The sequence below is a fragment of the Ursus americanus genome, chromosome 2 (genome assembly GCF_024610735.1).
Source record: "Ursus americanus isolate L20-20 chromosome 2, mUrsAme1.1.p, whole genome shotgun sequence".
Taxonomy (NCBI): Eukaryota; Metazoa; Chordata; class Mammalia; order Carnivora; family Ursidae; genus Ursus; species Ursus americanus.
Window position 1 is genome coordinate 53922829 of NC_142128.1, and position 13482 is coordinate 53936310.

A 13482-nucleotide genomic window follows, 5' to 3' on the forward strand; every position below is an offset into this window, starting at 1 on the left:
ATGTTCTTATTTGTTATTCGTGTTTGTAAAATTTGACTTATAGAAGCTAAAATAAAAATTTAATTATCTATGGGTTTTTTCATTATGAAATTACCCTTACCATTTTGTGTATGTATGAAATTTAAGAGTCTTAATGTTGTGGTATAAGAAATTTCATGTCAAGAAACAGGTATGTACCAGGGGTGCCTGGGTGGCTCAGTAAGGTAAACGTTTGCCTTTGGGTCAGGTCATGATCCCAGGGTGCTGGGATTGAGCCCCACATCAGGCTCCGTGTTCTGCTGGGAGCCTACTTCTCCCTCTCCTGTTGCTCCCCCCTGCTTGTGCCCACTCTCTCTGTCCTCTCCCTTTTTCCCCCTCTGTCAAATAAATAAATAAAATCTTAAAAAAAAAAAAGAAATAGGTATGTACCAAATTTTCTTTTTTGGGTAGATTGAAATTGTGAACGCATATATCTCTGAAAATAATGTTATATTATTTATCATGGTTAAGTGTCCAGGGCAGTCCAGAAAAACCTATCCAAATCATACCCTACTTTTTCTAGAATAGGCATAAAATTTTAGAAATAAATTACCACATATCACAGTATTTCTACGGAAAAACACGAGTTTGAAGACTCAATGTGGGGAAACAGAAATTGATCTTCCAGCTGCCTTACTCCCATTTTCATTCTAAACAGGGGGCGGTGGTGATGATGGCCTTTAGTAGGGCGATAGCAAGAGGAGATTTAAAGATAGGAAGGCAGTTAGAGAGAGAGGAGGAAGATAGGGATGACAAGAAAATATAGGTGTGGAAAGCTGTGGCTGTATGTCTTTGTTTCAAGCTGTCACCCCTTTTTCTCTTCAGTTATCCCGAGAGTACTCTGGCAATAAAAATAATAACAATCATCATTTGTGGAGAGCCTGCTGAATCAGAGGCACAGTCTTCAGTGTTGTTAACATGCAGTCAATCCTCTTAGTAACCCTGAGAGGAAAGTATTATTATTCTAATTCTTAGAGATGAGCAGATTGAGGCTTAAGGAGGTTAAGAAATGTTGCCAGGACCATGCACGTAGGAAGTGACAGAACCACATGAATTAGCCACTTCCATTGCCAAAACTACCAACCACGGGCAAAATCCAGCCCTGGTTGTACTTTCCATGGTTTTCACAATATTTTTGTTAATTGAAATCTTTGCTAACACCTAACAATGGAGAATTTTACATAAATATTTCCAGCTTCTCTTAAAAGTACATAGTTTAAAGTCACTAGGCCTGCCTTCTCTTAAGCAAAACCAGGTGGACGGGAGGAGTGGCTGTCAATCGTCAGAGAGAATGGGTGCCCTCCAGGGTTTTTGTTTTTGTTTGCCCTCCGTCCCCTTACGCCTTACAGGACTAACTATAAAGGAAGTAAAACATATATACAGGAAGGTGCACAACTCATAAAAAAATACAGCTCATTGAATTCTCACAAATAAAACAAGTGTATCTATAACCTAAAACAAGAATTAGAACATTACCAGCACCTGAACTGACTTGAGTTCCCTTCGATCACTATGGCCTCATCCCTCCCAGAGATTATATCTATCTTTTCCACTTTAAATGAATGCACTAATATATCTGAATGTATGTTGTGCGTCTGATGGCTTTTACTCAACAATATATTTATGAGGCTCTTCTATGTTATTGAGAGGAGAAGGAGACAGAGCTAATTTTCATTGCTGTATTCTACATACCATAAACTGATTATACCACAATTTATTATCATTTCTACTATTGGTGGCCATTTGTTTCCAATTTTTAGTGGCTGCTACAGATGGTGCTTCCATTAACATTCTTGTATCTTTCTTTTAATGAGCATACACACACATCTCTTAGACATATACACAGGAGAGGAATAACTGGGTCACAAGATATATACATGTTAAGTTTTTGTGTCTATAACCAAAAAGTTTTTCCAACATATTGGAACAATTTATGTTTCTACCAACTTACTGGATGAGAGTTACAGGAGTGCCATATCTTGTCGCCATTCTTTTAAAATTTTACCTATTATAATGAGTATGTACAAGTATCTCAATGTATTTTTTAGAACAGTTTCACTGGGCTATAATTAACATACCATAAAATTCAACCATTTAAAATGTACAACTTAATGGTTTAGGTATATTTACAGAGCTGTTCAACCATCACCATAATCTAACTTTAGAACATTCTATCACTCGAAAAACAAACTCACAGACAGCTGTTGTTCTCTATCCCCGTTCCCACCACTAGACAACCACTAATCTACTTTCTGTCTCTATATGTTTGCCCATTCTGGACCTTTCATATGAACAGAATTACACAATATGTGGTCTTTTGTGACTGGCTTCAACTAAGCATAATTTTTTGAGGTTTATCCATGTTGTGGCATATATCAGTTCCATTATGCCATTTCATTGCCAATAATATTCCATTGTATGGATATACCACATTTTGTTTATCCATTCATCAGGAGATGGGAATTTGGGCTGTTTGTGCTTTAGGGCTATGAAAAAGAGGACGATGAATATTTTGTACGTTTTTGTTGGTGAACATATGTACACATTTCTCTTAGATATATATCTAGAAGAGGAAGGGCTAGGTCACGGAATATGCATATGTAAAGTTCTTTTTTTTTTTTTAAGATTTTATTTATTTATTTGACAGAGAGAGACAGCCAGTGAGAGAGGGCACACAGGCAGGGGGAGTGGGAGAGGAAGAAGCAGGCTCCCAGCGGAGGAGCCTGATGTGGGGCTCGATCCCATAATGCAGGGATCACGCCCTGAACCGAAGGCAGACGCTTAATGACTGCGCCACCCAGGCGCCCCTGCATATGTAAAGTTCTAATGGCTATATGCAAACAGTTTAATACAGATATTCTATAAACTTATATTCCTACTAATTTACTGTATGAGAGTTATAGTTACTTGACATTTTGGCACTGCCATTTTTTAAAAGATAAAAGCCCTTGTTTTAAAGAGTTGTTTTAGGTTCATAGCAAAATTGAGAGGAAGGTACCTAAATTTCCCCTAAACCCCTTGCCCTCACACAGGCATAGCCTCCCCTATTATCAGCATCCCCCATGAGTGTGGCACATTTGTTACAACTGATGAACCTACACTGACATATCATAATCACCCAAAGTTCTTACAACTACATGTCTTAACTCTTGCATCCTCCAAGAAATTGTTAACTATTCCCATCCCACTTTAACCCATTTTTTTCACATTTTAGGCATGTAGCAAATTAAAAAATATATCTTTTACTAAATAACCATTTTTCATTTTTAGTTCCGCCTCAGATTCATCATGTCAACTGAACAATTTCTGTATTCACATGACTTATAATTAAGTAATGCTCAAAAATAAAAGGTTCTATACTGAATCCTTGTTGAGCAGAGAACCCAGGTTTCAAAAGAATGAGTAAACTATTTAGGCTCCAAAAATCACAAAATAATCTTTTATGTGTTCCCTTCCCCCAGTCAATGATGTTATTAAGTTTATAATATTAAGTATGAGTGAAGGACTACATTTTTTAAGAACTGTTTTTTTTTTAACCTGTCTTTCATTCCATTGGATTACTTTCACATTGAGATGTATGAAAGTTAATTTTTGTTAGGTAGTTGTAGTTTGGAATTAAATTTAAATGCCTTAAAATATATTAAGTAGCACAGACTACTTCCGAGCTGGAAAACAGGTTAACTATGGAACAATGCAAGCCTAGCAAATAACCATTGTTAGATTTCATTATAGGAGCCTGGGCTTTACTTAGTTTGTAGGGTCTTACAATCTCCCTGTAAGGTAGCAAATTAATTTCTCAACATTAAACACACACTGCATGTTTCCCTGCTATTTGCTTCAGTGATTTATTCCAACCAGTATGCATGGTTTCATCATTTCTTAACATCAGGATTCCTTAATGTACAGACACCTCACTTTGTGGCAAGGACTGCTTAATGCCATAGCGTGCTAAGGAGCTACGTTTCGCAAACATAAATATGAGTCTGAGAACTATAAACTCAATGTACTGATAAGTGACTTTATCTGCCAGCACCAGCAGCAAGGTGATTTCCTCCTCATCAATGAGTTGAAGTGTTTAGACATGGAAGAGTACTTAGCAACACCCTACTATGCCCTGTGAGGGAGGCTGCTGGGGACACTGAGCCCCAAAAGGAGTAAGCCATGCATAAGCCACAGACCACGCTGGGATTTCATTCTAGTCTACAGGAAAATGTTTTGAATTATAAAGTGGGAGAACAGATAAATGTTTTGGCATTGTGTGCTTTTTGTAGGACACAACAAACAATCAGTTACATTTTCAGTCCAAATTCATACCATTTCTCTCATTTAGAATCTTCCACTGGCAGTGGTAAATGAAAGAAGAGTTCATTTACTGTAGAAGAGTTAGGAAGTTTATCATTAAAGATGTAACACAAAAGATGTGATGCGTTGTGGTTTTAGATAAGCTTAAAGACAGATGCTAACTAGAATTTAATGCATACAGACCAACCCAAACTACGTTCACTCACTCACTCACTCATTTTTTCTAATGCTTTATGTAATTTTAAAAATATATTATTTAAGTATTCTCTATACCCAACATGGGGCTCGAACTCACCACTGGGATGTTAAGAGTCACGTGCTCTTATGACTGAGCCAGGTGCCCCTCTGTAATCGTTTTTTATAATCTGGAACTTGGATCAAGTGAGCTGGAGCTCTACTAGTTCAGCAATTCTGCTGATTGTAGACAAGTTCCACATATAATTTTGTGATTTTATTAATATCCCTCTTTGTTCCTAAAAGGTTTTGAGCCATTTTACAATGGGAAAAAAGTAAAATGGAAGAGAACATTAGGACAAAGTTAAAATTTGAGCTGGAGGAAAAAAATGTGACTGAAGGTAAAATTAGCACAGAAATGGACAACTGTGTGGATGTGAGAGGTAGGTCATAAATGTGGGGGAGCAGAATAAAAAGGGGATACAATCGTTAAGAAAAATTCAGGATTTCCCTAAGATAAGAATGCAATCTTGGGGCACCTAGGTGGCTCAGATGGTTAAGCGTCTGCCTTCGGCTCAGGTCATGATCTCCAAGTCCTGGGATTGAGCCTGGAGCACCACATCAGGCTCCCAGCTCAGTGGGGAGTCTGCTTCTCCCTCATCCTCTCCCCCTGCTTGTGCTATGTCTCTCTCTCAAGTGAATACATAAAATCTTTAAAAAAAAAAAGCTAAAAAAGAAAAGAATGCAAACTTGACTTTACAACCACAATACTATATAAATAAGGATAAATAAGGATAATTACTCATTTACAGATATGAAAGATTATTTCCCAGAAGGAACACTTTACCTGAGCAGCAATCACAACTTGACCTCAGGATCAACCAACTTAGTGTATACCAAAATGTGTATCCAAAATCATATACAACAGAACTATAAATGAGACTAGTTAGAAGTAACATTCCACAAAGTATGCGTTCAAATGGGCAACAGTGTCGTTACAGGCATTATTTTAGGAAGCTCTCTGCTATTTTACAGCTTCTATTCCTTGAAAGATTTCTGGAACTTCCTTAACAACATTTATCCAACAGATATTTTACTTTGTGCCAGGTGCTCTGCTAGATGTTGGGTAGAGGGCATTTATCATGAGAGACAGTTATGTGCCCTCAAAGAAATTAGAGATGGGTGGGTTGGGGGGGAGAAAGACATTATCTGATTAACTATAAGAAAGTTGATGAGTATTTTGATTTCAGAAGAACTGGAGATCCAACTCTGAATGTTCTCAAGGTATGCTCCTTTAAACATTCACAGTGTTCTTCACGTTTTTAATGGGAGTCAATATTCATTCAGCATTGAGTTTGGTAAATAAGATGGGTAATCAAATTATCACTTAGTTTTGGTCAGACATTAGTTCTAACTTTCTTGAGTGGCTCATACTGGGAATGTAGAAGGAGATTTTATATAAGTTGATGTAGCTAAGTAGTTTTCCAGATGAAACAGATTGCTTTCCTCAATTATACTCTCTAGTAAGATTCCATATCTCAGTCTTCTCTTTACTCGATATAAAGGCATTTCTTGACTCATATGGACACCTCTGTAGTTATCAGGAGCTCATGTGCGTGTGTTTGGGGAGATGGCAGTGGTGAAGAACAACATTACAAAGATTGGCTATAGAGCACCTTAGGCATTCAAGAGCTTGGATCTCAGCAATACAGAATAAACCGGCATTCTGAACAATGAAACACTTAGCAGTTTCCAAGAATATATCAAGAGCTAGAATTATTTTTCTTGGGTGTACTGATATAACTTTGAAGAAGAACAGGAAAAAGAGGAAGAAAAGGGAGAAGGAGAGGAGGATGAAGAGGAATGGGAAGGGGAAGAGGAAAGAGAGAGAAGTCAGATCCCCTCACAATGACTTCTGTTTCTGAATTTCCAAGGACACGTAACTTTGGAGTACGGAGGTTACTCATAAACCAATGCTGAAAGTTATTTTAAAAGAATGAGTTCTAAAACATTGTGAGCATTGGCAGCAGCATTAGAATAAGATTCAAGTCTCCTAAGATTATTATAAAAGAACAGGAATCTTTACTATAAAGTAATATATCCTATTTAAAAAAGAGAATAATAATCAAGGAAGAGAGAAAGAGGCTTAATGGAGTTAGGAACCATTACAACAAGAGGCCAGGTTATATACTCCCCCGCCCGTAATGTCGTTTTGATTTTTATTTTCATTCGTTGTTTCCAGAGTAAATGAATTTGGATAGTTGAATTATCCATTCTGTTATCTGGAATAGGCTCAGTGCATACTGTTTCAAAGAAATCTGCTCTGTTCTGAATCTAGATACTTCTACTCAACTTCTTGTACTTTACAACATAGAGTAATTCTTTACCATCTTCCATTTTTTTGTATAATACCTGATAACATATTTTCCTATTCTATTTCTATTCCCCACCGCCAATGTCAGCAAATTCCTTCTTGCAATAAATGTCTTATTAAGGAAAGCATTTGCTTTTATTACTTATTTGAATTTTCTACAAACCCATACTTCTTATAACTCCCACCATATTAACCAAATTTGGCTCTATTTATTTGTTTTTAAAGATTTTATTTATTTGAGAGAGAGGGCAGAGCTAGAGAGAGAGAGAGAGCACAAGGTGGGGAGCAGCAGAGGGAGAGGGAGAAGCAGGCCCCCCACTGAGCAGGGCCCACTAGGACTCCATCCCAGGACCCTGGGTTCATGACCTGAGTCGAAGGCAGAGGCTTGACTGACTGAGCCACCCAGATGCCCCAGCAAATTCGGTTCTAAACTAATGTTAACTGTTTTAAAAGTGAATCTATTTCCTATAAATTTTCACAAATCATAATTCCTTACATAATGCTTCATTACATTAAACACTTTTAAAATTCCAGCTTAGACTATCATACAGACAAGGGTAAGGTTAAGGACTGATCAGAAGACTGGTCGTGTAGCTTTGAAGTGGGCAATGTTCAGAATCTTTCTAATACCAACCAATTGTCTTCTAAGTTTGTGGTGAAGACAGAATCAATAAATATTCACCCAACACCTACAAAATACATAATAGACTGCTGAATGCCATGAAAGACTCAAAGGGTTAGAAGGTGTACTCTAAAATTTCACAATTTAACCAGTCGGATACTTGCTTTTCATTCAGAAACCACTTATTAAGTGAATACAAGGTACTAGTACAACTTTAGGTCTAGATGACCTTTTTGCTCTCTTTGCAGCAGAGACCTGCAAATGTCTTCTCTATTTGAGGGAGCCTATGTTTTTGGTCCCACACCCACTGGTCTATGTCTATATGTTGCAAGTTCAATGTCCTGAGGGGATTCTAATTGGTCTGATGGTCCCTATTTTCCTTAGGCTAGACCTCTCACACCAAACCACTTCATACCATTCGTATTTCAAACCATCCGTCACTCATACTTACATGTTGGCTGCCCTTAACTTGGGTACCCAAACTGGTCTCATCAGTTGTGACTAGGGCGTTGGGGTCAGATTGCGGCCACTTCGGTGGAGCCATTTATGGTACTTTTGGTCACCAGGGGCAGTGGTTGTGACAGACATTCTCAGAGGGAAAAGACCCACTATCCACATACTGTGTGTACATAGATTCACACTATAATTATTTTATGAGCAGCTGGATGTAAATATTATAGTTTATTGAATCACTTTAAGAAGTATGGCTTAAGTGTATTTTCTGTAGGATACGTTTTTATTTTACTTTTAGAACTGTAGAATGTTAGAATGAACCAAAGATGTTTCCAATTTCTCCTTTGGACAAATGAGAGAAAGAGAGGGCAGGAGAAAGACAGAGAGAGAGAAACACGTCAGAGGTTAAGGGATTTGTGTCAAGGTTACTCAGCAGCCATAGAAGTACAATCCAGGATTTCAGGCAGTGGGAGTCTTCTATTCCACACTCACTTCACACCTTAACCTCATTTTTACATTTTGTCTTTTATTTTCTAAAAACAGAAGAGTACAATGAAAGAAGAAAAAGAACCTAGTAACATGAGTTCTCAAATTCTCTATTTAAATCTTCCTCCCTTTGAGTTAGCTCAGTTAAGTCTGGGAGGCTATGCTGTGATTTGACTTTTGTCTGCTGGAATTATCCTATTCTGTAAGCTCTGTCTACACTGCTGCAGATACTGGTAACCAATGCTGATCGTATGTGCCATTAGACACATAGAATGCTCAGCTCACCTGCCTCAGTCATTGAGAAACACAGAAGAATGTCTTCCTATAGGCAAGTGGGTTGCTATAATCATCTTTATTCAAAGGACCACGGGGCCAAGAAAAGGATACTAAAGAAATGTTGGGTTTTGTTTCATTTTGGGTTTTTTGCCAATTCATTATGACTAAATTGGAAAGGGTTATAAATTCACATAGTGTCAAACTGAGTGACAAGGTTTAATCATATCTCTTGTTGAATTAAAAAATCAACCCCCAACAGGCATATATATAGCTTATATGCCTGATTATTACCTTCTCACACACCTTCTTTTCCTTACACAGTTGCTAAGACCTTATTTCTTCTAGAAAAAGACAACAGAATTTCACCTGTTCCCTAACTCAGGTGCTAACCAAACTTATTTTTCATTTTAATTTTTTTCTCAGCTATTTGAGTCATTTATATGCCAAATTCCTATGAAAAGTTGGGGGGGTACATTGGTTTTCATGCATAATTTAATTAAAACTTAACTCATCTGGCCTCAAAATTTAACCACATTTTAGCAGAAAGATAGCCTAGACCAAGGCCAATCACAAAGAAAATGCGAAAACTTAAGGAGCACATAATGCAAGAAAACTCACACTGATGCCAGATTAACCAATGATTTCACCTCATTTTGCTAAGTTTTCTTCACTCAAATCCTTAAAGAGACTCTTCTGCCTGGGAAGATGAATGTAGCTAAAACGACAGCAAAGCAATTCATACCCTTGACGCAATATAGTATAATCTGATTTCAACCAAGCTGCCTTCAGGAAACTATCAAAGGTTACAAAAATCACCAGTTACAAAAGAAAATTAAAGAAATTAAAAGGAGTCATATTCTAGTCAGAGAACGATATTAAAATATGTGTGTGTTTAAAATCTAATTCACTCTCAGCCATTTCAGTGGCTGAAATCTTAGTGCGTTAATCAAAATGGGTACCCAGGGTAGGTCTGTTTATCCTAAATGCAGACAGGCTAAGGAAAGAAAGATTAATCTGGTAAAGGCATCACTATTCTAATCGGACTGATGGGAAAACGTAGTATGGGTGTAAGAGGCAATGTAGGGTGAATTATAGTGAAGTGACGAACTACCTTGAAGCTGAAGCAATCAAATAGATAGCTCTAAAAATTACTATGGCATCTTTATTCAACACTTTGGTCTAAGTGTCCCCGTCTTGGCCTTCTTTACAAAGAATAGAAGCACTTTGTTGTATTTGGTGAAATTAAATCTTAATAGGAGAGCCTCAGCTAAGGCTGCTACCCTTCACTTACCAAAATTAAACACTAGACATTAATTTCCTTTCCAAGAAGAGGAGATGACATTTCGATAATATTTTCAATTTACAAAATAGTTAAAAATCCAAGAGAAGCGTTAGCAAACATTTTTTTAAATTTCTATCACATATTTCTGTCACATATCTGTGCATCGTGCACTCTTTTTAATTAAAAGTAATGTGAAACATTTGTTACTCATCCTTGTCTTCTTTATAAATAATTTAGCAAGTAATTATTTTGTCTTCAGAAAAAAAAGATAATTGTCTCTAAATTATTATGACTGAATAGAATAAAGTCAAGATGTTTTTGTAATTGGTAGAGAAGAGCAAGTAGTCCCTATTGGAGTATTTTGTTTTAACACTTTGCTTTTGTCTGATTAGATAAAAATTTTATAAAATGAGACTACAAAGAAGTATCACCCAAAAAGGCAATCATAATCTCACTATCTAGAGGTCACTATTGTTAACATTTTGCCTTATAAGCACGTATACACATACATGTAATATACAAATAAGTGCGTGCAAGTGTGTTTTTATATACATACACATTATATATGTACGTGTACACACACACACACACACACACACAAACACTTTTTTAAAGGAGTCATACTACAGAGGTTCTTTTGATTCCAGCCTTCTTTTCTTAGAAATATAGGCATTTTTTTCAAATTAATAGGTAAAGATCTATGTTAACATTTTTAATGTCTTCATAGCATTGCATTTACATCTTATTTATTTAATTTACCATATACTGAGTATTCACATTGTTTTCAACCTTTCACCATTATAAATAGGCTGTATCTTTTTTTTTATTATGTTCAGTTAGCCAACATACAGTACATCATTAGTTTTTGATGTAGTGTTCAACGAGTCATTAGTTGCACATAACACCCAGTGCTCATCACAACAGGTGCCCTCCTTAATGCCCATCGCCCGGTTCCCCATCCCCCCACCCCCCTCCCTTCTGTAACCCTCAGTTTGTTTCCCTGGAGACTAGAGTTTCTTATGGTTTGTCTCCCTCTCTGATTTCTTCCAGGCTGTATATTTGAACTAACATCCGAAGTCATACACAAATATGAAAAATTTTATTTCCACTACTGCATATTGTGAATCACAAATACTAGATAAATGTTGCCATGTGTAATGGTACTTTACAAACCTTTGAAACCGCAATTCCGCTTGGCACTATGGTTTTCTATTAGCTCAGAATATTTCACATTTTCCTTTCTACATTCTTTTGGAGTAGTTAAGCGGTAGATATTACTATCTACATTTAACATACTGATTTTTGAGTTGAAGCATCCAAAACACTGTACGTGGGGGAGAAGTGACGCTAACGCTAAATCTACAGAATGAACATAAGTTGCTTGAATCTACTCTGTGCTCTTTCCAATGGACCAATGTCTTCCCCTTACTTCTTGGTGCGGGAGGATACCGGGGATGTCACCCAGCATGATTTCGCATTCCCGCCTCTTTTCCTTCAACCATAGTGACCTGTGCTGTCTTCATCCGATACTTCCTTTACACTGGGCTGAAAGTGCCAGAATACCTATTAGTCTTACTTTGGTTATAAACGCTTCCTATTCTAAAACTCAACAATTCAATGGTTTTCACTGAGAGCTCATTTTGTGATCCTGAAGTTTATGCGGTTATCTCTGTTTTTCTCTATACTGTTAACTTTGACAATCAGAGATCCTAGACACTCTTATTTGGAATCCCCTAAAGACAACTCATACTTCAAATAACACACATACCGAAAATAACATTTTAAACTATTTTAGCTTTTGGACACTATCAATATTTTTTCACCGCATTGTGTAAAACTATTTTTATTATATTAATTAACTGAAAAAGACTACCTCAGATTTTTGTCAATTCTATTTCTTAATATATCTTGAGTTTGTTTTGGAGAAGAGCTTTGAAAAATAAAATCCATGATTTTTGAATGTGAGAAACCATTAAATGAGAATGAAAAATGGAGTTTTATTATATATATTATATCATGGTTTTAAAAATGCTTGAGAGTTAAAGTCAATCTCATTTGATTTTTTAAAATGTTTTTAATACACTTTTTGAAGTACTTCTTAGCAAAAATGCATACCTTTATATAATTTGTCCAGCTTTTGAATATAATTTTCCATACTTTGAGAAGAGATCAAATGATGGTAATACAGTTTGGAAATCCTGGAAAGAAAAAGATCAAAGATTACCACAGAGATCTTACTGACTTTGTATTGTTATTATTATTTTATTATAATTTATGTCGTATTAAATTTCTAGATAAATATTTAACTGCACTTCAAATTTCCCATCATATCCTCAAATAAGACGAAATTGGTAGTTAATTTTTTTTTAAGATTTTTTATTTATTTATGTGACAGAGAGACAGCCAGCGAGAGAGGGAACACAGGCAGGGGGAGTGGGAGAGGAAGAAGCAGGCTCCCAGTGGAGGAGCCCAATGTGGGACTCGATCCCGGAACGCAGGGATCACGCCCTGAGCCGAAGGCAGACGCCTAACGACTGCGCCACCCAGGCACCCCTGGTAGTTAATTTTTATCAGTTGAAAGCCAGAAGTACCGAAGCTTCCTTAGACACAGAGCTTGCCACAGCTATGGGTGGCACTATTAAACAACCTCTGAGTAATGCAAAGGCCAGACACACTTACTTGTCTGTATCACAAGAACTCACAAATCTGTATCTTTTATCTTGACCTATAAGGCCCCCGCAGAGCTGTGCTTTTGGGTCCTTTTCTAACGTGGCTTATTTTCCTCTACATTTCCCCTCATTTAGTCTTCTTTAGCAACACTTCTGCGTACTGGACACGTCTCCTCTCAGTCTTTATACTTACAGATGCCTCCACCTAGACAGTCTTATCTTCAGTAATTTCCATGGCTCATTCCGTCCTTCGATCACATCTGTTCAAAGAGGCCCTCCCAGACTACCTATATATACAAAATAGCACTCCTGAAACTTTCTATCACCTCAACTGGCCTCTATTTTCTTAATTACCACTCCTTGATATTACATATTTATCTATCTTGTGTCCCACATGAGAATATAAGCTTCATAGGAGTAGGTACTTTGTTGTGTAAAAAAGAAATATTTGTTGACTGAATGAATGAAATGGGAAAGGTGATAGACTGTGCTAAGTACCGCAGCATTGATTCAGAGGAATGCTCCAGGAGTTTAGAGGGCAAAATCATTCTTTTACTCAGTAACCAGAGAAGCAGCATTTGATGGAGGATAGAAATGAATACTCTTCATGCATGTTAAAAAGGCAAATAAATTAAAGTACTGAATCAATTGTGAATATTGTAAATAAATGGTCAGACTAGATAAAAGTGTATGTTTCTCTTCCTGTGGGAGACCTATCCTTAATGGAGATGATTTGGGATCATTTTTGTTTTTTTTCCCTTTAAGAAAACCTTGGCAAGAAGGACCTTCACCCTGAGCCCACCTCTTTTAGAGAGGTTCGTACATT

At 36.9% G+C, this 13482-nt stretch overlaps 1 protein-coding gene across 2 annotated transcripts in view; it reads right to left on the bottom strand.

The window, feature by feature from the left end:
• SPATA17 (spermatogenesis associated 17) overlaps nucleotides 1-13482 on the bottom strand; it is a 205286-nt gene that overhangs the window by 23334 nt on the left and 168470 nt on the right. Inside the window, exons 10-11 of one of the 2 annotated variants that reach the window (XM_087856311.1) lie at nucleotides 12103-12185; nucleotides 10979-11532 (exon numbers count right to left, since the gene is read on the bottom strand). In XM_087856311.1, coding sequence (XP_087712437.1) covers nucleotides 12105-12185 — 81 coding nt within the window. In that variant the 3' untranslated portion in view covers nucleotides 10979-11532; nucleotides 12103-12104. Of the gene's footprint in view, nucleotides 1-10978; nucleotides 11533-12102; nucleotides 12186-13482 lie in introns of those variants that run through there. The other variant, XM_045809617.2, reaches the window with a different exon arrangement.